The 26,108-nt window shown below is 42.4% G+C and overlaps 1 protein-coding gene across 2 annotated transcripts in view; it reads right to left on the bottom strand.

Moving 5' to 3' along the window:
• Positions 1–4,669: 4,669 nt before the first annotated feature.
• The window catches only part of ZC3H12B (zinc finger CCCH-type containing 12B), a 463,619-nt gene continuing 442,180 nt past the window's right edge, over positions 4,670–26,108 (bottom strand). For both annotated transcript variants that reach the window (XM_054471568.2, XM_063660599.1), the window contains 5 exons: positions 23,162–23,925; positions 15,295–15,434; positions 13,311–13,545; positions 12,553–12,659; positions 4,670–10,753 (listed from right to left, as the gene is read on the bottom strand). In XM_054471568.2, coding sequence (XP_054327543.1) covers positions 9,333–10,753; positions 12,553–12,659; positions 13,311–13,545; positions 15,295–15,434; positions 23,162–23,769 — 2,511 coding nt within the window. In that variant the 5' untranslated portion in view covers positions 23,770–23,925 and the 3' untranslated portion in view covers positions 4,670–9,332. The remainder of the gene's footprint in view (positions 10,754–12,552; positions 12,660–13,310; positions 13,546–15,294; positions 15,435–23,161; positions 23,926–26,108) is intronic.

Raw genomic sequence — 26,108 nt, 5'->3', positions numbered from 1 at the left:
GTTTTGGTGTTTGTGAGATGAAGAGTGTGGGTGCTGGGGCAGACCAGTATAGTTTTCCCTTTACTGTGGAGGCTCCAGACAAGGCTTTGACCAGGAGCTAGGTCCTGAGGTCCTTTGGGCCTCTGGCTTTGATTGCTCCTATAACCAGGCTCCACCCATATCTTATTCCGGACTCCTCAAACCATTTCTGTTCTCAGCTGTAGTATGAGGCCAGCTCACTTGGAAGCATCAGGCCCCAGAGGGATTGCTGGCTACAGAGCCTAGCGAGTGGCCAGGTGGTTTGCTTAGAGCCTCCCTGACAGCGGGAAGAGCCAGGCCACCTTGCTGCTACCCAGCAGGCTTCCTGCTGTTCTCCACACCTGCCCTCACTATGCACCAAACAGCAGTTGAAAGCCAGAGAGAATATTTTCTTTGTCACTTCTGCACTCTTTTGGCCTAGAAAAGTTGAGAGTGGGCTTCCCTGTGGTGTGCATTAGAGCCAGAGAAATATCTTAGGGACTGATCCAGAGCCCCTTCTCTGTGGTCACCAAATCCCCTCAGAAACTCACCTCACCTTAGAGTGCCTACCCCATGTCAGCCGTGAGCTACCAAGAGATAGGGATGAATAAACCATGTTTTCATTCCTTAGAGCCTTCAGCCTGGTGAGGAAGGACAGAGTGACCAAATGATAACCTAATGCCTCTGCTAGGTGCCTTAAGGGATTTCTGTAAATGGCCGCACCAAGAAATGACGGAGAGAGCTTATGCTAAGAAAATGCCAAAGAGGAATTTGGTAAAAGTGCTGTGCTAGAGCCCAGTCAAGAGTTTTAACTTGGATTAGGACCCCTAGAGTGTCTACAACACTTGAAAGGATATACTAAGTATCATTGTGGGTATATGTATAATCATTTTTCTAGCTTTTATCAAGTTGTCAAAGGGATCCATTAGTCCAACAGCCCAGCAGTGTTAAGATCTTTCCTGTGTATGATCCAAGCATTAGGCATGGGCAAAGCAGTCTTGTGCAACATCAGTTTCCTTCCAGCTCTTCCCTGTCCCCTCACAATGGCAAATGCTAGAAGTCTGTTGGCATCTTGGAATGGCAGAGCTGGAAGAGTCCTCAAAGAACATATAGGCCACATCTAGTGAAGGGATTTGCAGATGTGTACTCCAGGAGGTACTCCAGTGCCTGCTCTGTGGGGAGATAGGTGCCATAAGCTCTGGGTTCCCATCCAGCACTTCACCAGATTCTTATGTACTGGAATCATATATGAGATTTCTTTGGAAAGATGTTTTGGTTTGGTTTGGTTTTTGTTTTTTTTTGAGACAGCCTCACTCTGTCGCCCAGGCTGGAGTGCAATGGCACAATGTCGACTCACTGCAACCTCCGCCTCCTGGGTTCAAGTGATTCTCCTGCCTCAGCCTCCCAAGTAGCTGGGATTACAGGTGCCCACCACCAAGGCTGGCGAATGTTTTTGTATTTTTGGTAGAGACGGGGTTTGGCCATGTTGGCCAGGCTGGTCTCAAACCCCTGACCTCAGGTGATCCACCCGCCTTGGCCTCCCAAAGTGTTGGGATTACAGGCATGAGCCACCGCACCTGGCCAGAAAGATGGGTTTTGCTGCTAAAAAAATAAATAAATAGGGTCTGGAAGTCACAGTTCTAGTCTACGCCCCCCCACCCCCGATTGTATGCATTGAGACAGTGGGGCAGAAAAAAAAGAAGGGATTTGCCTAAGGCCGCAGAGCAAGTTAATAGGTCAGTATAGATCAGTGTTTTCTAGCAACTGTCAACATCACCTGGGTACTTGTTAGAAATGCAAATTATTGGACCCTATTGCTGACCTGAATCAGAAAGGGTGAGATTGGACAGCAATCTTTGGCTTAGCAAGCCCTTAAAGTGATTCTGATGCACACTGAGGTTTCAGATGCACTGGTATACAGGAAAAAGCTCGCCAAAGACCTGGGTTCCAGGCAAGCTCCACCACTTAAGAGGAGCAACCTTGGGCAAATCATGCCACAGTTTTTTCACCTGCAGGGAGATAATATTGCCTCACATGCTTGTAAGGATTGAAACAGACAATAGATGGGAAAGTGTTGTCTAAAGCATATCATGCTTTGTACGTGTGAGTGGTGTAGGTTCATGCCAGGGTCGGTAAGCCTTGAAATTGGGACTCAGGTCTCTATATAACCCATTGTCATGCTTTCCCCTGGCCCTCAAAGACTGATCTAAAGATGAGGAGCAGACTACATGAGCTCATTTCTAGTCTAGGTCCAGAGAGTAAGAGCCAAGGGTCATTGTTGGCTGGTATCCTTCTGGAACCTGGGAATTCTGAGGCCAGGTTGAAGGGCTTCAGATGGCAGGGATTGGTGGGTGGGGAGTGGAGCTGTCAGGAAGCAACCTTACTTAGCCTAGTGCCCATGGACCTTTTCTTTCTGATTAGAGATAAGAGCCTGATTAGAAAGTCAACTGCACACAATTTTCATTTTTGTTTCTATTTTTGGAGACAAGGTCTTGCTCTGTTGCACAGGCTTGAATGCAGTGGCACAATCATGGGCCACTGCAGCCTCCAATTACTGGGCTCAAGTGATCCTTCCACCTCAGCCTCCTGAGTAGCTGTGACTACAGGTGTTCACCACCACACCTGGCTAATGTTTGAATTTTTTTGTAGAGACAGGGGTCCTCCTGTGTTGCTCAGCTGGTCTCAAACTCCTGGCCTCAAGTGATTTTCGTGTCTCAGCTTCTATAGTGCTGGAATTATAGGTGTGAGCCACTGTCCCCAGCCTGAAATGCACACATTTAACTGGGAAACAGGGATAGGGGTCAAGGAAAGAGAGCATAGATTATATTATTATTCAACAACAGTAATTCAGAGATTCCCCTCTGATTGATAGGTAATTCATCAGTGGCAAAGAACATGGTTCCCGCGCCCAAGGAACTCCCTGTTTTGTGGTAGAGACGGTGTGCCAAAGTGAGGGACAAGAGCTAAGAGGTATTGCTCAATATTCCTGCAAGGCCCACCGTTGGGAGGGACTAACAGTAGCTTGACCAGGGGGTTGGACAGCTTGATAGAGGAGGTGACATTGGCACTGGGTCTTCAAAGGCAAGACTACTAGTCAGAACAAGGAGTAGAAGGAAGGTCAAAGTCTGGAGAGGTTGAGAAAGCATGGTTGGGGGCACCAATGCAGGATACAGGATAATTGGAACATGGTAATATGAAGGACTTGGTATTACATGAGGCTTGAGGGGAGGTGGAGAGGGATATGACCAGACTAGTTCATTTTCCACCTGAGATTAGGGCAGAAGCACTGGACGTTTGTTGATTGTCCCTTCTTGGAATTCTAGTAGTTCTTACCACTCTCCTTACCCTCATGCTGCCACTGCCCTCCAAGGAAGTCTTAATGTCTTACTTTATTCTCTGAGTGTGCTTCATTCCCCCACTGAGTGCAAGTTCCCCAAGATGGACTATTCCTCTTCTGTCTGCCTAGCTTAGTATAGGCCAGACCCCTATCGGGTACTCAGTAAGAACTTGATACATGTATGTCCAAGGAATGTGACAGGAAGAGTAAGAGACAGAACAGGAAAAAGGTAGGGAGAGATAAGCACTCTTAGTCCCGTGGAGGATGATAACAAAAAAAGATTCTCAGATTCACAAATAGCCTCTTCTAAAGGCTCATAGACTGGGCTGTGCTGCAACCATCATGGCCACCTCTACCTTTAGAATGAGACTGGCTTGGGGTGCGGTGGAGGGTGGGTAGGAGGCTCCAGAGAGAGGAACCAACTCCACCATGATAAAGGGCTTACCGGCCTGGGAGTCATGAGGCCTGGGCTTCCAGTACCTGCCTTTGCCACTAATTCTGTTCGGCCTTGGTCAAATCTCTTCAGTGCTCTTGGAGCCTCAGTTCATGCACTATACCCTGAAGAGGTTGATGCAGCTGAGCGCTCTGAGTGTGAAGTGTAGGCTAGTAGGCTCCTTTTGGCTCTGATATTCTGGCTGAGACAGCAGATGATGTATCGTTGGACCTGAGGCTATTCATTCAGGGGAGAAACTACAGGCTGCGTACAAAAATCAAGTCTGGGCCCTAGGCCCACCACTTGGTTCTGACTGGTGGGCAAAAGCAGGCCCAGCCCTGCCCTGCGGGGAGCACCAGTTCAATTAGCACTTGGAACTGTTAGTCTTCAAAATTTTGAGGACATATACTTACTGTGGTAAAATTCAGATGAACACATTTGGGGAAATCCCTGCCTTTATAGTTTATCTCAAAATATAAGTCACAAGGACATAAATCTAATACTTAGGAGCAAACTAGAGTATATGTATATGTATGTGTGGTATGGCTTTTGTTGTTGTTTTTTGTTTCTTTGTTTTGTTTTTTGAGATGGAGTCTCACTTTGTCGCCCAGGCTGGAGTGCAGTAGCACGATCTCGGCTTACTGCAACCTCCAACTCTTGGATTCAAGCAATTCTCCTGCCTCAGCCTCCCGAGTAGCTGGGATTACAGGCGCGGGCCACGACACCCGGCTAATTTATGTATTTTTAGTAGAGACAGGGTTTCGCCAGTTGGCCAGGCTGGTCTCGAACTCCTGACCTCAGGTGATCCGCCTGCTTTGCCTCCCAAAGTGCTGGGATTACAGGCATGAGCCACCATGCCCGGCCCATTGTTGTTGGTATTCTTAAAGAAACAGAGCCATGAGTGGTTAGTAGACAAATAGTTTATGCAGTAAATAACTGTGGTTACAGTTCATTGTTGTCAGCAATACAGCATTTTCCATCACAATTATAGGTGAAACAAAACCTCATGAAGTAGTCATAGCACATTCATGCTAGTGAGAGCATATTACAAAGCAATGCACGTGCATTATAGGGGCAGACAAAACTGGGGAAGGGCTATATTTTCACTCACCTCTGGTTAACTTTGTGTATTTTGTCATTAAGACTTACATTATGTTTGGGTCAAACAAAAAACCCAAAGAGATTTTATAAAAGTTTACAACCATTAAACAGTATTGTTTAATCCCACAAATGGATAAAGCAAACTACTATAGCTCAACAATACACAAACCAGGACTAAAAATAGTCAATCTATGTATATAGCTAGCTACCGTACAATAGATATTGAATATGCTGAGTCTTTACAAAGGCATTGACTATTTTAGACAAGCAGGTTCCAGAAATACACTTGTTTGTTTCCAATGAGAACTAACTGTAGTGCCATTTCAGTTGAAGACTATGCACTCCTCAGTGTCAGACGTGAGGATAAACAAACTAGGGGAAGGCAGAGGAGGGTTAGGAGGGAGACCTGAGCGGACTCTTTGGACAGCTCAGCATTACTTTCTCTGTGCAGATCCAGACCTGGTTCACAAAGTAGAACAAAGTGTATTGAAATTTTTGGCCCTCAAAAAGGGCATTTGTACAAAGTCCCATACTTACAGCACAGATTGAATGGTAACTGAGTGCCTCTCAAAATTAACTCTTCTATGTTAGAAGAAAACTCAGGGCCAAAGGTTAATGGAAATGAGTGTTTGAATTACTGTATAAAGATAATTTATTCCAAAATAGAAAAAAATGAATTTTAGAGAAGTATTCTCCTGGAAACTAGCAGGGGATGGGCAGAGAGAGAGAGAGAGGGAGAGAGAATCATGCTATGTGTTTTATTACTTAGAAGAAGAAAAGTTTTGTAGACCATTTCCATAAGGCATCTGTCATTCTCCCATACCTGGCACCTTAAGAGAGAGTGCAATGGCTCGATATTACCTTTGAAAAGGCTTCTTTTCCTTTGAGTTGTCTTACAGAAAGGGTGCCCTGGATTGACCATGCCACTCCGGGGTCACACTTCTCCTTTAGATCAAAATGAAAACAACAATAAAATCACAAAAAGAAGAAAAAAAATCAGAAAAGCTACAAAATTGAAGGCCTCAACAGGCACAGACTTCCTATGAGGTCAGAAAATCAGTGAAATAATTAAAATTACAAAGCACCTCTTGCAAAATATACTGTTTCTTGAAAACCACACAAAACGCTTTATAGTAACCCCTGCTGAGTGCTTAGAAGTAAGTATCCTGAAGGACACATGCTTAGTCCCATGAAGGAAGCTTGATTTTATTATCAAGGCAGCCGAGGGGGTCCCAATGCTTCTTTGTTATTTGCTGTTTTATAATTACAGACAAAATGGAAAGTCAAGAAGTGCGTAGACCTCAATATAAAGAAAATGTTTCTCTAATAACTAGGAACCATGCTGTATTTATGTATTCATAGTTGTATAGCTCCATTTGCAGATTCTTGCAGATGAGTCACTAACACTGACACTTTTTACACAAAATCCCTTTTGCAAGGACATATTAAATTTAATAGGCTAAAGAGAACTTATGCAATGTAATGCTTGAAATTGTACACATGATAGCTGTGCAGTGGTAATAAAGAGGCCTTGAAAAATTGTTTTTGTCTATAAATTACTACTGCCCTTTAGAAATAAAAGCTCCCTCACAACCCCTGAGCTACTTCCCTGTGACACACAGTGCCACAAACCTCATGGTGAAAATTCAGTGCCAAACCTAGCTTAAGATGAGTTTTGTACATTTGTTTCTATACAATCAGGAAAAAAAGAGATACAATTTGTATCAACAAAAGGTCATTTCTGGTCATTTGAGGCATTGCTCCTAGCCGCTTTTGGTTCATACCAAAAAGAAGAATGAGAGGAGAATGACAATCGTTTTTAGTAAATCAGAAATACATATGCTGCCTTAAAAAATATTTTCTGTATTGGGAGGAGCTTACACACTTTTTGAGTACTAAATATGAACATGTTCAAGACAAATTGTAGGTGACAAGATGAATCTTGTGCTTCTCTGTAAATTGTACAGCTAGTGGATAGTGTGGTGCCATTCATGATCTTGGTAGGAAGATGAACTAACTGGCACATAGGCAGTAGCATCATCTGAGATTGTCAAATACCCTGATTTAGACACGGGTCCGATTTAGAAAGTCCAAGAAGTTGAAGGTATGAAATGGTGTTTGTGTGAAATAGCAAGCACTGCAGTGGCAACTGTCACTCTGTGGATCTACCTGATAGAAAATACTTTTACTCTTTTTCAATATGCTGGGGTATATGAAGATCAGAGGATAGGAGATAGAATGTAAAGCTGTGGTTAACTCAAGTGAAACATTGGTTAAGATGCAGTATTGATCAACTTGGACAGAGACAGAAAGCCAGAAAGCAGCATGCAAGCCATTGTCAAACCACCAGAAACAACCCTGACTACAGCCTCACATTCAGAGTGTTTCACAGTAAGAAACATTTATAGGCAGTGTCACACCTTCTCATGAAGAAACAAAAGGCCAAGGCCCGGCCTTCTCAACTTTCATGAAAAAACGATCATAGAAGTTAGCAAGTTCCAGCTCAGGAAACAGTGAGCTGATCATGGTTCGAAATATTGAAATATACAATGGATTCAAAAAGGGAATTCGTTCAGTGCAGCTTAAAAAAAACAATAAACACCTCTTCTAGAGGCATTTAGCTATGAAGTTTTCCACCCTGAGCAAGATACAAGTTGCGCAAATGGTGTCGCCCAAACCAAAAGTCCTGCCTTCTAATAACTCATCTAACAATTATTTAACAGCAAGTGCACTCTTTGCATGGATTTAAAGTGCATAACTGAGCCAGCTATTAGTAAAGATGCAGTATCCCCTTTTGGAAACTTCCTTTTTCCACAAAGAAAATCCCCTGGTTTTGTTTCCTAGAGAAATTCTGTTCCACCAATGGTTGACCTTATTACCCAAAGGGTGGACAGGAAGAGAAAGTGGATACATGGCTGTGCACTGTCCTCCATTACATTTCATCCAATAATGTTGAATACTGCATAGGTCAGAAGTCCAAAGAGCATCCAATAGTCCCTCCTTGAGTGAAGCTTTTTTATTCACCATTTAATGCCACATGGGTTTGGCCATCTCTCCTGGGATAAGGGAAGTGGATTGTGGTAGTAAGTCCCCTGGTCCTTGTCAAACTCTTCTGAGCTTGTGTAGCACACACATACTATGCTTGGAACTTGAGCTTAACCATCAGTTTCTCTGCAGAAGACTGCAACCTGATCCCTAATTTGCTAAGGTGAAGAGACTTGGAAGGTAAGAACTGTTAATAAATGTTGGCAGGTAAAATGTGCAAAGGAAACAGAGTTGCTTTGCTCTGGTGCCTAAGAAAGCAATGTTCAAATATTGCCATATAATTTCACTCTCATAACTAGTTGAAACTGTGAAATGTGACTTAAAATCATCAAGTCAGATTAGTGACCTATACAGCTATAGATGGACTGTGTAGAGCCTACCCTCTCATTATCACTATATAAAACGTTATACAGAGATACACATACATCTCAAACCAAATATATATATTCATACATGCAATATAGTTGTTAATAATAGATTTAAAATATAGTTCTAGAAGCTTCAATGTGACCCTATAGCTTCGTTAATAAAGATTGAATGATCAGATATCCATGCAATAAAGTATGCATTTACTTTTAAATAGCTTTAAATATTTCTATTAGAAAAAACCTAAAAGGTTAATTCAACATATGATCTGATCCTGATGCTTTTGCTCTCTAAAATTGGATATATCATCCATACTTTGTAATATAGAATATGTGACTATGAAAACTCTGGTAGGCTGGGCGCAGTGGCCCACACCTGTAATCCCAGCACTTTAGGAGGCTGAGGTGGGCGGATCACTTGAGGCCAGGAGTTTGAGACCAGCTTGGCCAACATGGTGAAACCCCGTCTCCACTAAAAATACAAAAATTAGCCGGGCATGGTGGTGCAAGCCTGTAATCCCAGCTACCTGGGAGGCTGAGGCCATAGAATCGCTTGAACCCTGGAGGCGGAGGTTGCAGTGAGCAGAGATAGTGCCACTGCACTCCAGCCTGTGTAACAGAGTGAGACTCTGTCTCAAAAAAAAGAAAGAAAAAAGAAACGAAAAGAAAAAAAGGAAAACTCTGGTAATGGAATCCTCTGGGATTTCTTACATCTAGACCTCTCCCCCTGGGTTTTGTCCTCCATTACCTGCATGGTGCAGTGCAAAGGGGCATGGGACTTGGATTTAGAGGACTTGGGTGTGTGTCTTGAGTTAGTCATTTGCTAGCAGTGTGACCCTGGCTAGCCACTTAATTTCACTGACCTTCACCTTCCTTCTCTATAAAAGAGGTTGTTAGTAAGACGTACCTCACAGGGTTGTTAAGCGCTTAAATGATATAAACACTCTGTAACTTGTAAAGCGCAACACAAATTATTAGTTACTATAATTATTGTATTAGTGTATTATTAGTATTAATATTCATATTTGTATAAAGAAATCAGTACTATGTCATATCAACGTGCAGCCCTAAGCTTAGCAACAATCAAGGCTGCCAGTTGCTGGGCATCTGCTGTGTGGGGATTCTTCTCCATCACTGCAAGGACGATGTTAGAAGGGAAAATATTGCAGAGGTTCTTGTAGGTCTGATACTGGTGCTCTGGGATCATATGCTCCCTGGAATCATTGCACATTCCAACCCAAGGATTCCTCCAAAGCTGCTCCATCTTTTCAGGCACACTCCGTACCATGACTGGCTCATAACATGGTTGCATGAGGCTGTTACTCAAGGGATAGGAGTGGTAGCCATAGGAGTCAGTTGCACAGGGCAGCGGGTCCCAGCTGGCATGCTGTTCCCGGCACAGGGGAGGTCGTCTTTGCCTCACGGGGTTGCTCTCATAGAGGCGGGAGTCAGAAATGCTATCCATCCGAGTCATCACCAGGGCACGGCCTGGCTGGGGGGTTGCCCCAGGATGGATATTGGGAGGCATGGGGTAGTCTGCAGGACAGCTGGAACGTGTTCCAGTTGATGGGTGCTGGGCATGCAGAGCTAAGTGGGGGACTGACTGTTTGTGGGGGCCTTGCTTAGAATCCTCTGGGCCATAGCTCTGCACTCGTGTTAAGGCTTCATGGTAACCATGAGGAAAAGGCTGAAGTCGGTTCTGGGATGCTGAGCGGTGCAGCTTCAAATTGCCTTCAGGATGGGTATCAGCTACAGCCAAATACACGTTGTTGTAAGAGGAATAGTTGTCATTCCTGGTATGGCTCACACGGCTGTCAGAACAGAGGTTAGGATTCCGGGCATACACCCCCCGGTCTACTTCAGCCATGTAATACTCTCGGTTGTGCATGCTGTTGATGTTCAGTTTGGAGAAGTCACCTAACATTGAATAGTAGCCATGGTCCCCCATGGATTCAAACTTTGGGTATTGCTCAGCATAGCTAATAGGGGTCCCATGGCTGTTGGTAACCAGGATGGGAGGATACTGCATGCTGGCCATATGCTCCAAAGAGGCCTTCTGGTGGGGGAAATGGGAGGATCCTGGCACTGGGCTGCTGGCCGAACGGGTGTTGAGTGCACCCACTGCATGGCTTTTGGGGGGTGGGATTGTGGGAACACTTAGGGCAGTCACCAGCGAGGGGACAGAACTAGCCTCAGGCTTACGGGCAATGGACAGCCATTCCTCAGGCTCCACAGCCACAGACCGGATGCTGGGATCTGATTGGCGCTTGGGGGCCACACGTTTGACCTCTGAGGTTATCTCACCTTTGGCACTAGATATCCCTGTGCCACACTTGGCCAGGGTGCCTTCACTCATAGTTTTCACTGTGGACAGTTTGGCACTGATGCGGAGCTCATCAGCCACCGAACGCTGGGGTTGGTTGGCCCGCTCCGGATGGTAGTATTTGCACTTGTGGCCGTAGGTGCATTTTTTGCCTGAAAAATAATGCCTTGGGGTAAGACTCTCTCTCAGTGATGGAACCCTCTGTGCCAGAAACTGTTGTAATAATCTGGTCATTCAGGTTAGGGTTTTACTGTTTGGGGTAAAGGCAGAAAATTAACTGTCCACAAAGATGAGAGACAGACAACACCAAGGAGGCATCATACACTGTGATGGGAGAGAGAAGGTGGAAAGCTATGGAGAAAATTGCAGCATAAAAGCTAAGAGCTGGCTGGATGCGGTGGCTCCTGTCTGTAGTCCCAGCAATTTGGGAGGCTGAGGTGGGTGGATCACTTTAGCCCAGGAGTTCGAGACCAGCTTGGGCAACATTGTGAAACCCCGTCTGTAAAGAAAAATACAAACAAAATTAGCTGGGCATGGTGGTGCACGTCTGCAGTCCCAGCTACTCAGGAGGCTGAGGTGGGAGAATTCTTGAGCCTGGAAGGTCAAGGCTGCAGTGAGCCATGATCATGCCACTGCTCTCCAGCCCAGGTGACAGAGCAAGACCCTGTCTCAAAAAAAAAAAAAAAAAAAAAAAAAAAAAAAAGCTAAAGCTGAGCAGTTGAGCAGTTTTAATTTTTCGATAATGTACAACTTTGCCTAGGCATAATCTGCATGCTGAAGCAGTGTAGAGTAACAGAAAGCAGCATAGTGCAGTGCAAAGAGCACAGGTTTGGAGTCCAGTCAGATCTGAATTTCAATTCCAGCTACGTCCCTTACTAGCTGTGTGACCTTGGTAAGTGACTTTATTTTGTGAGCTTCATTTTCCTCTTCTGTAAACAAAGTTCATCATCATGCCTATATTATAGGGTCATTGTAAAGATTAAATGAGATAATGAATACGAAAGTACTCTGTGACTTAAATGTTAATTGAGGACAAAAACCAAAACACCCCACAAAACAAATGATCATCCAAAAAAACAGACATTCAAAGTAGCCTCAGATCAAGTAGCCCATGTCGCAATGTTAGGCACACAAATGTATCAGAGGGACTGGGGTAAGAGCATGAAACACTCTAGAAAACTATATTTATTAAAAAAAAAAAAAAAACTGGAAAGGGGCCGGGCATGGTGGCTCATGCCTATAATCTCAGCACTTTCTGAGGCCGAGGTGGGTGGATCACTTGAAGTCAGGAGTCCGAGACCAGCTTGGCCAACATGGTGAAACCCCCATCTCTACTAAAAGTACAAAAATTAGCTGGGCTTGGCATCATGCACCTGTAATCCCAGCTACTGGGGAGGCTGAGGCAGGAGAATCGCTTAAACCCGGGAAGCGGAGGTTGCAGTGAGCCAAGAGTGCACCACTGCACTGCAGCCTAGGTGACAGAGTGAGACTTTGTCTCAAAAAACAAACAAACAAAAAAACTGGAAAGGACAGATCTAAAGGAAAGGTTACTATTAATTGAAAGAGGGTGCAGTCACCTGCCTGAGACACATGTTCATCTTAGGGCCAAACTCAGTTTTGGTATTGCCCTTTCTACTTCCACAGGCCATATAGATTTCTTCATTTCCCTGCTCCCAGCAACATAGTTCAGGACTTAGGCAGCTAGAACACATGTGCTATTGTCACAAGTGACAACCAGTCTTCCCTTCAATTCTAGCTACCTTTTCCTCATTCAGTTTCTAAGATTTTTCTTTAAATACCTAACAGTGTACATGCAGACACAAACTTTAACTCAAAGACAGTGGACAAGCCAGGATTTCCCATTTGAAAGGGAAACCTGGAAGGGAAAAGTGTTCACAGAATCCTTATGTTTCCGGTGGTACAGAACTCAGTTTTGTATGTAGGTACTCACCATAAGGACATGGTTGCTTCTTATGCTCAGGAACAATGGGTCTCTTTCTTAAGAAATTTTCAAGGCTTGGGCCATGGCGTCCTAGTGGATCATCTGGAGGCATAAATCTGAAAGCAAGTAAGCAAGAGGTGACTGTCTTCCTTTCTGTCCCCTACTCCTTACTAGGAGTTCAGATTTTCATTACCTCTTGCCTGTACTGTTGTCACAGCCTTCTAATTGCCCTTCCTGCCTCAAGTCTATCCTCTGCTAATCTAGCAGTTCTTCCCTTTGTTGCCACTTTATCACATAGAAAGGATGATTTTCCCTGTTCATCATTCTTCCATGAACTACATGTTTGAGCCATGCTGGCATGTCTGCTGGTTCCCCCAACATGCTACCCACTTTCACACCTTCATAACTTTATTCATGATGTCCCCCTCACCTCTCATGCCTAGCAGCCCCCTTTCCTCCATCTGTAAACTTGATCTGAAATGTCATCTCCTCTGGGATGCCTTTTTCTATTACTTCACATAGACAAAGCAATTTTTAAAAAACAAATTTTAACTGTAGCTCTTATAACAAAACATTGTGGTTGTCTCTTTCGCTCCTCCACTACACTTTGAGTCCCTTAAGGGTGAGTCCTTTTCCTTATTCATCCTTTTATCTCTGTGGCAACTAGCAAAATGTATGATACACAGTAAGTGTTTGGTAAATGTTTGTTAAAATGTAATCTATTTCTACTGATAACTTGGTTATAGGCCTACTGGAAAGAAACGCACTTGTCATTCACAAAAGAATACATCAGCAACCGCTCCTCTATAAACTTCTTCCATTCTGGCTTTTCAACTTGAAGGTCTCGGTAGTTATCATTGGACACAATGATGCCATCAGAATCAAAAGCCAGTTTGACTATGAACCGGTCATCATAGCAGACAACCCTCCTGCCTTGGACTCTTCGGGATGGTGTGAAGACAAGAATCTTTTCCTTCTCCAGTTTTCGTAGAATATCTTGATCTGTCAAAATATGATCATATGCCACAGGGCAGAAATCATCTTGGGAAATTAACAATATTACCCCAATATTAAAAAGGCAAAAGTTGGTACTGGATGAAGATATTATTTGCCCTTAGAGGGAAAGTAGGCCCTGTTCCTGGCTACGATATCAATCTGGATTATGACCTTAGGCAAGTCATCTTCCTCTTTGGACTTCAGTCTTCTTTTTGATAAAATGAAGGAACTGGATTCAATGACATTTGAGTTTTAAAAACTACCATGAAGAGTGAGAGTGACACTGATATCTTAGCATTCTTGATGCTTGTTTTGCCCTTTGGCCAAAGCACCAGCTTTTTGGTTGTTGATTTCTAACAGGGAAGTACTGAGGATGTGTCTGCCAGGAGGAAACTAAAGCATCTCTCCTAGGGACTTACATTTTTGCCTTCTGCCTGAGGGAAGGCCAAAACTAGGGTGAAACATCAAGATATAGCAACTGAGTGCTGACCCCCTTTCCTTTTGGTCGCCTAGTTGCTGAGGCAAGAAAGCCTGCTGGCTGGGCTTGAGCAGGGCTAGGATCTATTCTCAGACTGAGGCTCAAGAGCCTGTTCAGCAGAGGGCAAATAGCTTCACACACAGCTCAGACAGCCATTCACGGGACTTTCTCATTAGGCACATCAGGCAACAGCTGATGCTCAGAAGACTGTTGTAAATGAACGTAGAGACCCCTCTGCCATTAGGACTGCGTCATGACTTTTGAAAACCTTAGGCATTTTTGCTTTCCTGAGCCCCTTCCTCCATAAGAAATGTTAAATATTGGCTGGGCATGGTGGCTTATGCCTGTAATCCTAGCACTTTGGGAGGCTGAGGCGGGCAGATAGCTTGAACCCAGGAGTTCAAGACCAGCTTGGGCAACATGGCAAAACTCCATCTCTACTAAAAATACAAAAATTAGCCAGGTGCGGTGGTACGCGCCTGTAGTCCCAGGTACTCAGGGGGCTGAGGTGGGAGAAAAACCTGAGCCCAGGGAGGCAGAGGCTGCAGTGAGCCATGATCACACCATGGCATTCTAGCCTAGGTGACAGAGTGAGACCCTGTCTCAAACAAAGATAAATATTAAATATTGAAAATTTCATTTTCAATTGCTTCGGTATAAAGCCAAGGATAACCCAGCTAGATACAGCATTATACATGCATTGCTATTATATTCAATTTTTTCTTCTGATGTGAGAAGAAAATAAAATTAAGACATTTCCATGGGACCTTAGCAATATCATTGGCCCTAGGTGCCAGACCTACTGTGTCTCCTGGATAAGTTGGCTCTGACTGCTGTGGGACTTTTCTTTCTCTCTATTTTATTCCCTAATTTGCAGACCCCACAATCACTTCTTTGGTACGGAATGAGATCCATTGTCCACCATGGTGTTTTTACTGTCTTGAAAACTTAGTCATGCTCATAACCAGATTCATCTCCCTTTAGTCGGAAGTCATCTCCCTTTAGTCGGAAGTCTATGGTCAAATAGAAAAGCACTCCTTTTTTTAAAAAACTATGTGCTTTATCTTTTGCCGAATTGAAGTTTTCTTTATTTAACTGTCAGATGCTACAAAATAATGATGACTTTCTTTGAATCTTTTTTCAAATATATGCTTAATAAAAATACTTTAAATATACTTAACAACTTTGAAAAATAAATATCTAAATTGGGACCATCCCCAAACTATCTTTCCAGATTTGCCTCTAGATGCAAAGAAATGTCTTATTTGACACAGTACCTGTAATTGGTGCATCAGGGCGGGATTGCTCCTTTCTCCATGCAGGCACAAATACAGTAATATCTTTATGGCCTTTATCTAGAAACCAATCCACAGCAAGCTGTATTCCTCTGCAGGAGAATTCTTCTTTATTCCCATGGCTTTAGGAAGATACAGAATAAGAGGAGAGAAGATTGATAATAGATAGCAAAGAAATATCTGAAGCAGGCTTTTTCTTAGTACCAAGGTATTAATAATAGACATTTACATTATTTTCCTTCTCTCTCTCTTTCTTTCTTCCTTTTGCTTCTTTTCTTTTCTTTTTTTCTTTATTTTGGCCTCACTTTGTCACCCAGGCTGGAGCACAGTGGCACGATCTCGGCTCACTGCAACATCCACCTCCCGGGTCCAAGTGATTCTCCTGCTTCCACCTCCTGAGTAGCTGGAACTACAGGCGCGCACCACCATGCCCAGCTAATTTTTGTATTTTTAGTAGAGACGGGGTTTTGCCATGTTGGCCAGGCTGGTCTCGAACTCCTGACCTCAGGTGATCCGCCTGCCTCGGCCTCCCAAGGTGCTAGAATTACAGGCATAAGCCACTGCGGCCAGCCATGACATTTACTTTCTTGATAATGCCAAGTAACATGCTTTTTAAAGAGCAAATCAAGATATTTTTATGTAATTATTACAAATTTGCCATTATTATTACAAACTTCATTCAAGGCCACAGATGGTTAGTAACAACTCCCAATTTATTGCAGCCCTGATGGCTATCTCCTATCACTAGTTCCATTTTCTCTCTTCTCTTTCTGTTTCTCCTACCACTTTCTTTTCAAAGATTAAGATATTCACAAAAAATGAAAAAAGTAAAGGTATCACCAGAGGTTTAAAGTTTATATAGAGTATTAATCGGGGATAAGTCTTAAGCACATATATATTAAGCTTCAAAAATAACATCGACAGCGAAAAAGATATGCACATAAATGCTCACTGAAAATTCTTATTACATATATCCATTTAATACAATGCACCAACAAAAATCATATTCATGAAAATTTTAAGATGTAGGAAATGCTCATAATTCTGAAAGAGAAAAGAAAAAATACAGACTATATATAATGTAACACCAATTTTGTAGAAGAAAACCTATGTATAAGCTTAGAAAAAATATGAGAAATAAGTACATCGAAATATTAATAAATATTGTTGTTCTGTGTGAGAGGGTTATAAGTGATCTATTTTCTTCCTCTAGTTCCAAAATATCCTCAAAAAATCAAGTATTTCTGGCTGGGTGCGGTGGCTCAGGCCTTTAATCCCAGCAGGTTGGGATGCCAAGGTGGGAGAATTGTTTGAGCCCAGGAATTTGCGACTAGCCTCGGCAACATAGCGAGACCCCATCTTTATTAAAAAGAAAAAAAAAATTCAAGTATTCTTTCTATAATCAGAACATGATATAAAGGAGAAGAAATTCTATCAGAATTACTTATAGGAATAAACATTGTGAAAACTTAAAAAGCCAAACAGAATTCATTTAAATAGAAATTGGAAGAGGGAAAATTTGCAGATAAATTGGGAAAAGATGCACTAGATTTGTGCCTCGTTTGGCTGTGAAAATTACGATCTCTTAGCATGGTATCTAGTGCTCTGACATATACATAAATCACACTAAATTATAGTTAATTAAACAGCTTGGATGGTAACAAATGGGCATACATGTACCAATTCTACTACAATCAAGTGGCTATTGTCTGTTAAGACTGATCAGAAGAAAATAATTGTTTTGTTAGAAGGCTAATTAAGACAATGTGATGGGGCTTCTCGCTTTGGATTCCTCACCTTCTCACTGGCACTAGCTCACTCAACTACAACAAAAATGAACTCCAACGTATTGTTCCCTTTCGATGAATTCATATGTAATATCCAGGGCCTCATCAGTTCTTGTACTGCAAGACTTCCCACTGTCTTATCACTCTTGAGGCAAATTGCAAAAACTTATTAAATGCTTTTATTAACATTTCCAAGCACATGCTAATCATGTTTAAAGCTCCCCAGTGAGTACCATAAAACAATTATACTACTCAACTGAAAGTTGAAAGCACTTAAGAAACAAAAGGAAAATATATTTAGCTGTCAATACACTCTAAGGTAGCCTTAGAGATAACTACCACTGACTCCTAAAAAGTTGAACAATGGGGAAATTATGCAAGACCACACTGCTTAAAGGGTTAATATTGGATGAACTCTGGAAGAGAAGACATTCAGTTGTGAATTTTCCCACTGCTACAGTGCTGGTAAGTATAAAGAATAACAGAACTTGGGAAAATTATCAGAATTGCCATTAGAGAGGATTTGAAGGAAAGGGATGGAATTTCATTTGGCTCTGCAGTGCTATGATCTTCTCCCAAACAGTCTAAGTCCAGAAATAAATATGAGAGTAACATTTGCTGTTAGATACTGCAACTTTATATTTTATTTATTTATTTATTTATTTATTTATATATTTTTTGAGACAGAGTCTTGCTCTGTTATCCAGGCTGGAGTGCAATGGCACCATCTCGGCTCACTGCAACCTCCGCCTCCCGGGTTCAAGCGATTCTCCTGCCTCAGCCTCCCGAATAGCTGGGATTACAAATGCACGCCACCATGCCCAGCTAATTTTTGTATTTTTAGTAGAGACGGGGTTTCACCATGTTGCCAAGGCTGGTCTTGAACTCCTGAACTTGTGATCCACCCGCCTCAGCCTCCTAAAGTGCCGGGATTACAGGCGTGAGCCACCACGCCCAGCCAACTTTATATTTTATACTGCCAAATTCTGTGTTAAAATTTTTTTTTTTCAGCCTTGGCAACATGGTGAGACCCTGCCTCTACAAAAGATTAGCTGAGTATGGTGATGCACACCTGTAGTCCCAGCTACTCGGGAAGCTGAGGCAGGAAAATCACTTGAGCCCAGGAGTTTGAGGTCACAGTGAGCTATGATCGTGCCACTGCACTCCAGCCTGGGTGACAGAACAAGGCCCTGTCTCTAAATATATATACATATAATCATTAAAAATGTAATATATGGTTATAGTATAAAATGTGGAAAATACATAAAATATAAAGAAAAAAACTCCAAAATCCAACTGTTTTACTACAATCCAGAGACAAACACTGTTAATATTTTGATATATTTATGTTCTGATATCAATTTCCTAACATACTGAGAATTATGTTAAGAAAAAATGTAACATACCTATAGCATCCCATTAAAATATATTAAAAATATGCCATTGAAGCATTTCATGAGGCACACCAAATGCCCAATAAGAATCAGAAGGCACTTTCAACATTTATCAAGGTGGCAATGAATACCTACACAACAGCCAAGTATGCAAAGTTTATTGCCCCCCAAACATTTAAGGAATGAATAATTTAAAAAAAAAAAAAAGAGGAAAATAAAGTAAAGCTTTTCAAGTGGCTTGTTTTTGCTTAAACCCACACAATGTCCTTTTGCAATCTAAAAAATGCCGAAAACCCTGGGACCTGCAAATTCACAGAGTATCTTGGTGACACTACAGTTCACTTTGTCTTGTAAACTTGCTTAGGAACCTCTCATGATCCAGGTTCCCAAGCCAAATTCAGCTTAGCAGATAGGTCATTTGCCCCACCCTCTGCAGTTGTTTTCTCTGGGGTTCAAATGTTTGGGCTTCTCCTAGACTTAACAAAGAATATGGTTGTATTTACACTTCAAAGCCTTAATTCCTCTGAAATGGATTTCTCCTCCCAAAAGAGACAGCTCTCAGAATGAATGTACGCTTTAGGATCTTAGCATATATCAATCAGTATGTGGACCGCAGGTGCACTACTACTGCAAATGTTAACCAAATGCTGCTAATGGCAAACGAAGCACCATAATTTTTTCTTTTTTTTTTTTTTTTCCAGACGGAGTCTCACTCTGTCACCCAGGCTGGAGTGTAGTGGCGCAATCTCGGCTCACTGCAACCTCTGCCTTCTGGGTTCAAGCGATTCTCCTGTACAGGCATGCCACCACCACATCCGGCTAATTTTTGTATTTTTAGTAGAGATGAGGTTTTGCCTTGTTGGCCAGGCTGGTCTCGAACTCCTGACCTCAAGTGATCCTCCTGCCTCAGCCTCCCAAAGTTCTGGGATTACAGGTGTGAGCCACCAGGCCCGGCCCATAATTTTATTTTATTTTTGGAGACAGGGTCTTGCTCTGTCACCCAGGTTGGAGTGCAGTGGCGTGATCATGGCTCACTGCAACCTCAACCTCCCTGGGCTCAAGCGATTCTCCCACCTCAGCCTCCCAAGTAGCTGGGACTATGGGCATGCACCCCCACGCTGGGTTATTTTTTGGTATTTTTAGTAGAGATGGAGTTTTGTCATGCTGCTCAGGCTGGTCTCGAACTCCTGGGCTCAAGCCGTCTGCCTGCCTTGGCCTCTCAAAGTGCTAGGATTACAAGCATGAGCCACTGTGCCTGGCCAGCATCATAATTTTAATGCAGGATAATCCAACAGGCTGAGAAACAACAGACATTAACATGTAGTTTGTCTAAGAAATACCAATCTCACCATAAACTTACAGCTAACTAATGAGGAAAACAAACCAAATTTAGATGAACAGTAATAACAAATCCATAAGTAGACTACAGCGCTGAACTTTGAGCATGTGAAATGTGATTGCAGAATAAATGGGACTCATCAGTAATTTACTACTCAGACAAAAGAAAAAGATGCTAACAAGGACTCAACTGGCAATTAAAAAAAAATTACATGGTCTACTCTGCACTATTTTAATATGCTCATAACAATAAGGTTGCACGCTATTTTTTGGCTCTATTTAAATCATGCGAGATGCCTTTAATTTAGCAAAGTAACTCATACAGGAGATCAAAGTTCATTTTCCTGTCAGTATAATAGCTTGCTACTGACATAGACCAGATATGTTGAAACTAATTATCCAAGTAATTAATCTCTGCATTATTCCTTAAAAAGCGAAAGAACCAGAGTGTCCTTCGTGATCAGCAATCCTTGAATAGAAGTCCAAAGAGAAGGAAGATATTACATTACCATGAAGCCAAAGTCCCCAATAATGCCTTAGGTTCTTCTCAACCTTAACTCCGAAACACAAAACCAGACCAGAGCAAAAAAAACAAAACAAAACCAAAAAAATGGTAGGCCTTGGGAATCAGGTCCGATCTAGGGTGTGCCGGGTGGTCTGGTTTGGTGACAGATTGAGTTGGACACATCCCAAACTCCTTCCCCTCAAGAATCACTCTTTCTTATGCCTGTTAGGAGGGGAGCAGAGACACCTTTGGCCTTTTGAACACAGACATTATCCTCTGCTTTTCACTGGCCCACTGCATCATTCTGATTGCTGTAGTATTGTGTGCAGGCCATTTAACTTTCTTGTTACTAATCTTTTGGTTTCCCCTCATTAAAACAAAGGAGCTGTCTAGCCTGCTTTACGTACCTTATAATTATGATGATGTCATGATTTTAAAAAATTGAAAAAGGAAATCTGTAAATGCATTCTCTGATACTAGCAAATATGCCATATATATATATATATATATATATATATATATACATATTTTTTTTTTAATAGGGTCTCACTCCGTCACTCAGGCTGGAGTGCAGTGGCGAGATCACTGCTTACTGTAGCCTTGACCTCCCGAGCTCAAGAGAACCTCCCATCTCAGCCTCCTGAGTAGCTGTGACTACAGGCATGTGCCACTATGCCTGGATAATTTTTGTATTTTCAGTAGAGACAGGGTTTCGCCATGTTGCCCAAGCTGGTCTTGAACTCCTGGGCTCAAGCAATCCTCCCACCTTGGCTTCCCAGTGTGTCGGGATTATAGGTGTGAGCCACTGTACCTGGCCCAAATATTCTTAATAACACTAATAGCCACATAATACTGTGTGATATTATGAAAAGAGAATTGGAGTCAGATTAGTGTTTTAATTTAAGCTTTGTAAGCTTGGGTAACCTTGGGTAGTTACTCAAACTCTCTGAACCTGAATCTCTTCACCTGCAAAGATGAACCAAATTAGTTTATTCTTATAGGGTCTCCAGTGGGGATTAATTCACATATGTAAAAGAATCTGGCACAGAATCAGTATTCGTAAATGTTAGCTTGTTTCATTTCATTCATTTGAAGTCAGAGGACTTAAGTTCGAGTTCTCACTTTACTGCTTACTAGCTATGTAAACTCAGGGAAGTCACTTACCTTTGCTGAGCCTTATTTTTTCATCTGTAAGATAAAGTTGATGTGAGGATTAAACAGGACTATATACTAAAGTGTATTTCCAGATAGTCTGCTAAGCATTTCCTGTATACAGCAATGGTACGGTTCATGACTTTCTCCCATCCTCACTCTCTCATGTCTCTGTGGGAGCACCCAATACCGTGGGAAAACAAGGCAAGATCCCTGCTTTCAAAGACAATGGCATAATCTAAGTTAAAACTTGCTAGACTAAGGCTTTCACTTTGCTCTGATTGCCTACTGTCTAGGGATTCTAGTGAGTCCATCAAGCAATGATAGACTCAATAGGAAAAAGGCTCCTGATTACTGGGGTTTTTTAAGCAAGGCTGGATTACAATTCATTTGAGAAATAGAAGAAGGGATTCCTATGGCTCTCTGACACAAAATTTAAAAAATGATATGAGAGAGTATGGAATAAATTATGAAGGCACTATAGGTACTATGTTAGTCTACTACTGCTGCTGTAACAAATTATCACACATTTAGTGACTTAAAATAGCACCAATTTATTCTCTTACAAGTTCAAGAGGTCAGAAATCTAAAATCAAGGTGTTGGCAAAGCTGTGTTCTTTCTGCAAGCTTAAAGAGAGAATCTGTTTCCTTGCCCTTTTCAGCTTTCTAGAAGCCACCCACATTCTTTTTTTTTTTTTTTTTCCTGAAACAGTCCAATGGGTGAGAAAGGCCACCCACATTCTTTGGCTCATAGTCCCTTTCTTAACGTCACTCCATCTTCTTGTTTCTGCCATTCCATCTCTTTCTACTTATTCTGATCTTGCTGCTTCCCTCTAATAAAGACACTTGTGATTACATTAGGCCCACTTTGATAATCCAGGGTAATCTCTCCCATCTCAAAAACCTTAATCACATTTGCAAAGTCCATTTTACCATATGAGATAATGTATTCAGAGATTCCAGGGATTAAAATGTGGACATCTCTAGGGGGCTATCATTCAGCCTACCACAGATATTGTAGTTCAGAGATCATCATTGGAATCAGAAAAATTAGGAAGTTCTTTGTGGAGATGGTGCATTTTGAAGGCTATGAAGATACAAAGGAGGCCACTTCTAAGTTGGGAAAAGACATGAACACAGGTAGTGGGGATAGAAATCAGCATAATTTTCATGGAGACCATTAAAGAGGTAGATGTAAATGCAGTAAGCATGAGAGATGCAATCAAATAGGAGGAGGGACAGGCCAGATCACAAAGAGCCTTAAAGCCAGGGAAAAGGATCAAAATTTTGTATAATAACAGTTGAGAGTTACTGAAAGTTCCTAAGTAAACCCCAAAGTGACTTTATAAAAGGAGCATTTTCAGGATGGTTAGTCTAGTAAAGTAGGGGTAGGACAGCAGACCACAAAAGGAACAAAGCTGAATGGCTATGTCTCCTCTGAAGCATCATCACTGATGTTGAAGCTGCCTTTAGAACACCTGAAAACAAGTTGGCAGCAACTTCAGTGGAGGAAGAAAAGGCAAGGGCAGGATAATTTTAGTCTCTGGCCACCTTCAGAAACACATGCCACAGTCAATAGCCATGCTCCTCTTATAATGATTTGCAAAGGAAGAAAATTTCTATGAGCTCAGGGCAGTTTTTTAAAATGAGAGAAAAAAACATACCAGGCTTACCTCATTGCCACATTACTTCCATCAATGACAACTGGCCTCAAATTGTCACTGTTATCTATTTCATCTTCAAGAGACAATTCAGGGCTTGCAATCTCTCTGGAGCTGGGCCCACGAGGCACTAACAGACTCAAGTTGATCTGCCCTTCTGAATCACCTTTGTTCCCAAGTCTGACAAGTTCTGCCAATACATCATTAATAAGTGATTCGGGGCCCAGCTTGTTTAGCACTGATTGAATCTGTTCCTCTGCATAGCCCAGCTTTAGCGCAAACTCCATCTTAGCTTGGTATTCCTTCTCCAAGTCAAGTTTACCATCCTGTAAAATGCTGCTCTGGGAGAAACTTGGACGATCTAGGCAGGGTGATCGACAGAGCTGGCGGTGTGGCTTGGAGTGCATCTCCTTTTTCTTCAACTGACCATCCCTAGGTTGGCAGCTCTTGCTGTTGTCACTACTCTTAAGGCTTATCTGTTCAGGGTCACTCTCAGAGCTCATCCACTCTTCAGAATCAGCATTGCCCTGCTCTGTGCTGTCCTGCTTAGGCTGCTGCTTCTCTTCCTTGGAGGCACTCTTCTCCATTTTTGGTGTCTCTACCTCAGCTGTGGCCGTCATCCCGTTTAGTGGGTCGTCTGAGGTCTAATCAGTTCTTTTTTTTTTTAGCCTGCTTGGAATCCACATGCAGTGGCATTCTTTTGTAGTAAAATGTCGTGGTAGTGATGGTGCAAGAGTTTGACTGTGTGGTTTGGTATGTTCAGATGTTACCAGTCCCTACAAATAAACACACATACCACATCATATTTAGTAAACTTTAGGAAAAGCATTTTAGAATACAGAAGTTTCTTCTTAAGAAACTACAGGTTTTTTGGCATTTGATTTTTCTGCTTACAACTTACATTAAAGATAAAGAGTCCCTAATTCTATAATAATTCTAGACATAAAAATTTCAGTGGTGGTAATAATGCTGTAATTCCCGCACCCCACCCCCTCCTGTTGCCCCCCTACCCCGCCCTGCGACATGGACACAAAATAACAGCTAAAGTTATCTGCTTATCACAACAATTTGGAGAAAGAGAAACATCATATTTCAACAAGGTGCAAGAATATATATATATATATATACACATACATATATATATACACACATACATATATTTCCATGGAAAGACTCTCTTTCTTCCTTTCTGCCAGGAAGTGTTTCCAGATCCCACACCATATCCTTCTTGCTAAGGCTAAAATCCACTCCTGAAAAGCACATGCGGGCTGGGCACAGTGGCTCATGCCTGTAATCCCAGCACTTTGGGAGGCCGAGGCGGGCGGATCACAAGGTCAGGAGATCGAGACCATCCCAGCTAACACGGTGAAACCCTGTCTCTACTAAAAATACAAAAAATTAGCCGGGCATGGTGACAGATGCCTGTAGTTCCAGCTACTCAGGAGGCTGAGGCAGGAGAATGGCGTGAACCTGGGAGGTGGAGCTTGCAGTGAGCCAAGATCGCGCCACTGCACTCCAGCCTGGGTGACAGAGCGAGACTCTGTCTCAAAAAAAAAAAAAAAAAGAAAGAAAGAAAAGCACATGCTCTCCAGCATTCCTCTTACTCTTTACAAAATATCAGGAACCCCATCTACTAGGGAGACTAGAAAACCATTAAAATTGCTTCAGACAATGGAAGCAGGCTCTAAGGGTTAACAGAGAGGTGTGTTTCAGATAAGAAAGGGTGTGTGTGCACTTTCCTGAATGTGTCTGAAATCTCTTTTTTAATTGTAATTGATAAACAAAAGGAGAAAAGGATAAAATCAGCTCAACTTGCAAGAGAAACCAGAACATAATAAAAAGTATTAATTACGAAGAGAATTAGGGACAATTTTTTTTCTTTTTTTTTTTTAAGACGGAGTCTTGCTCTGTTGCTCAGGCTATAGTGCAGTAGCGCGATCTCGGCTTACCACAACCTCCGCCTCCTGGGTTCAAGCGATTCTCCTGCCTCAGCCTTCCGAGTAGCTGGGACTATAGGCACATGCCACCATGTCCGGCTAATTGATGTATTTTTAGTAGAGATGGGGTTTCACTATGTTGGCCAGGCTGGTCTCAAACTCCTGACCTCGTGATCCGCTGGCCTTGACCTCCCAAAGTGCTGGGATTACAGGCGTGAGCCACCTTGCTCAGCAAAAATTTTATTTCTAAACTCCTTCTCTAACCTATCTCATCTGTCCCAGCAGGTTTCAGTTCTAACCTGGCCTAAGTGTGTTCTTTCCTTTGAGCCTCAGTTTCTTCATATGTAAAGTGAGGATATTGATAGCTACCTCATTGGTTAATTGTAAGGATTATATAATATATGTTAGGAAAATGCTTAGAAAAGTGAAGAGAACACAATAGATTCTGAATATACATAAAGGGGGTAATGATACAAGCATGGGTTTGGTTTTCTTTTTAAAAGAAGACTGACAGTGAGATAAGGCTATAGACCCGTGAGGACTGATGAGGTCTTCAGGCAGAAGCTGTGCTCACTCATCTAAAAATAGGCTACTGGCTGGGCACGGTGGCTCATGCCTGTAATCCCAGCACTTTGGGAGGCCGAGGTGGGTAGATCACTTGAGGTCAAGAGTTCGAGACCAGCCTGGCCAACAAGGCGAAACCCCGTCTCTACTAAAAATACAAAATATAGCTGGGCGTGGTGGGGGGTGCCTGTAATCCCAGCTACTTGGGAAGCTGAGGCAGGAAAATTGCTTGAACCTGGGAGGTGGAGGTTGCAGTGAGGTGAGATCACACCACTGCACTCCAGCATGGACGACAGAGTGAGACTCCGTCTCAAAAAATAAATAAATAAATAAATAAATAAATAAATAAATAAATAAATAAATAAAACCAGGCTACTTATGTGACCAGTGTGCTAGAGATTTCTAGTTACACCTCAATTCTGTTTCTTTTTTTGTGTGTGAGACGGAGTTTCGCTCTT

Source organism: Pongo pygmaeus, chromosome X (genome assembly GCF_028885625.2).
Source record: "Pongo pygmaeus isolate AG05252 chromosome X, NHGRI_mPonPyg2-v2.0_pri, whole genome shotgun sequence".
Classification (NCBI taxonomy): Eukaryota; Metazoa; Chordata; class Mammalia; order Primates; family Hominidae; genus Pongo; species Pongo pygmaeus.
Note: the sequence above shows the minus strand (reverse complement) of the source record. Positions and strands in the feature narration are given on the sequence as shown.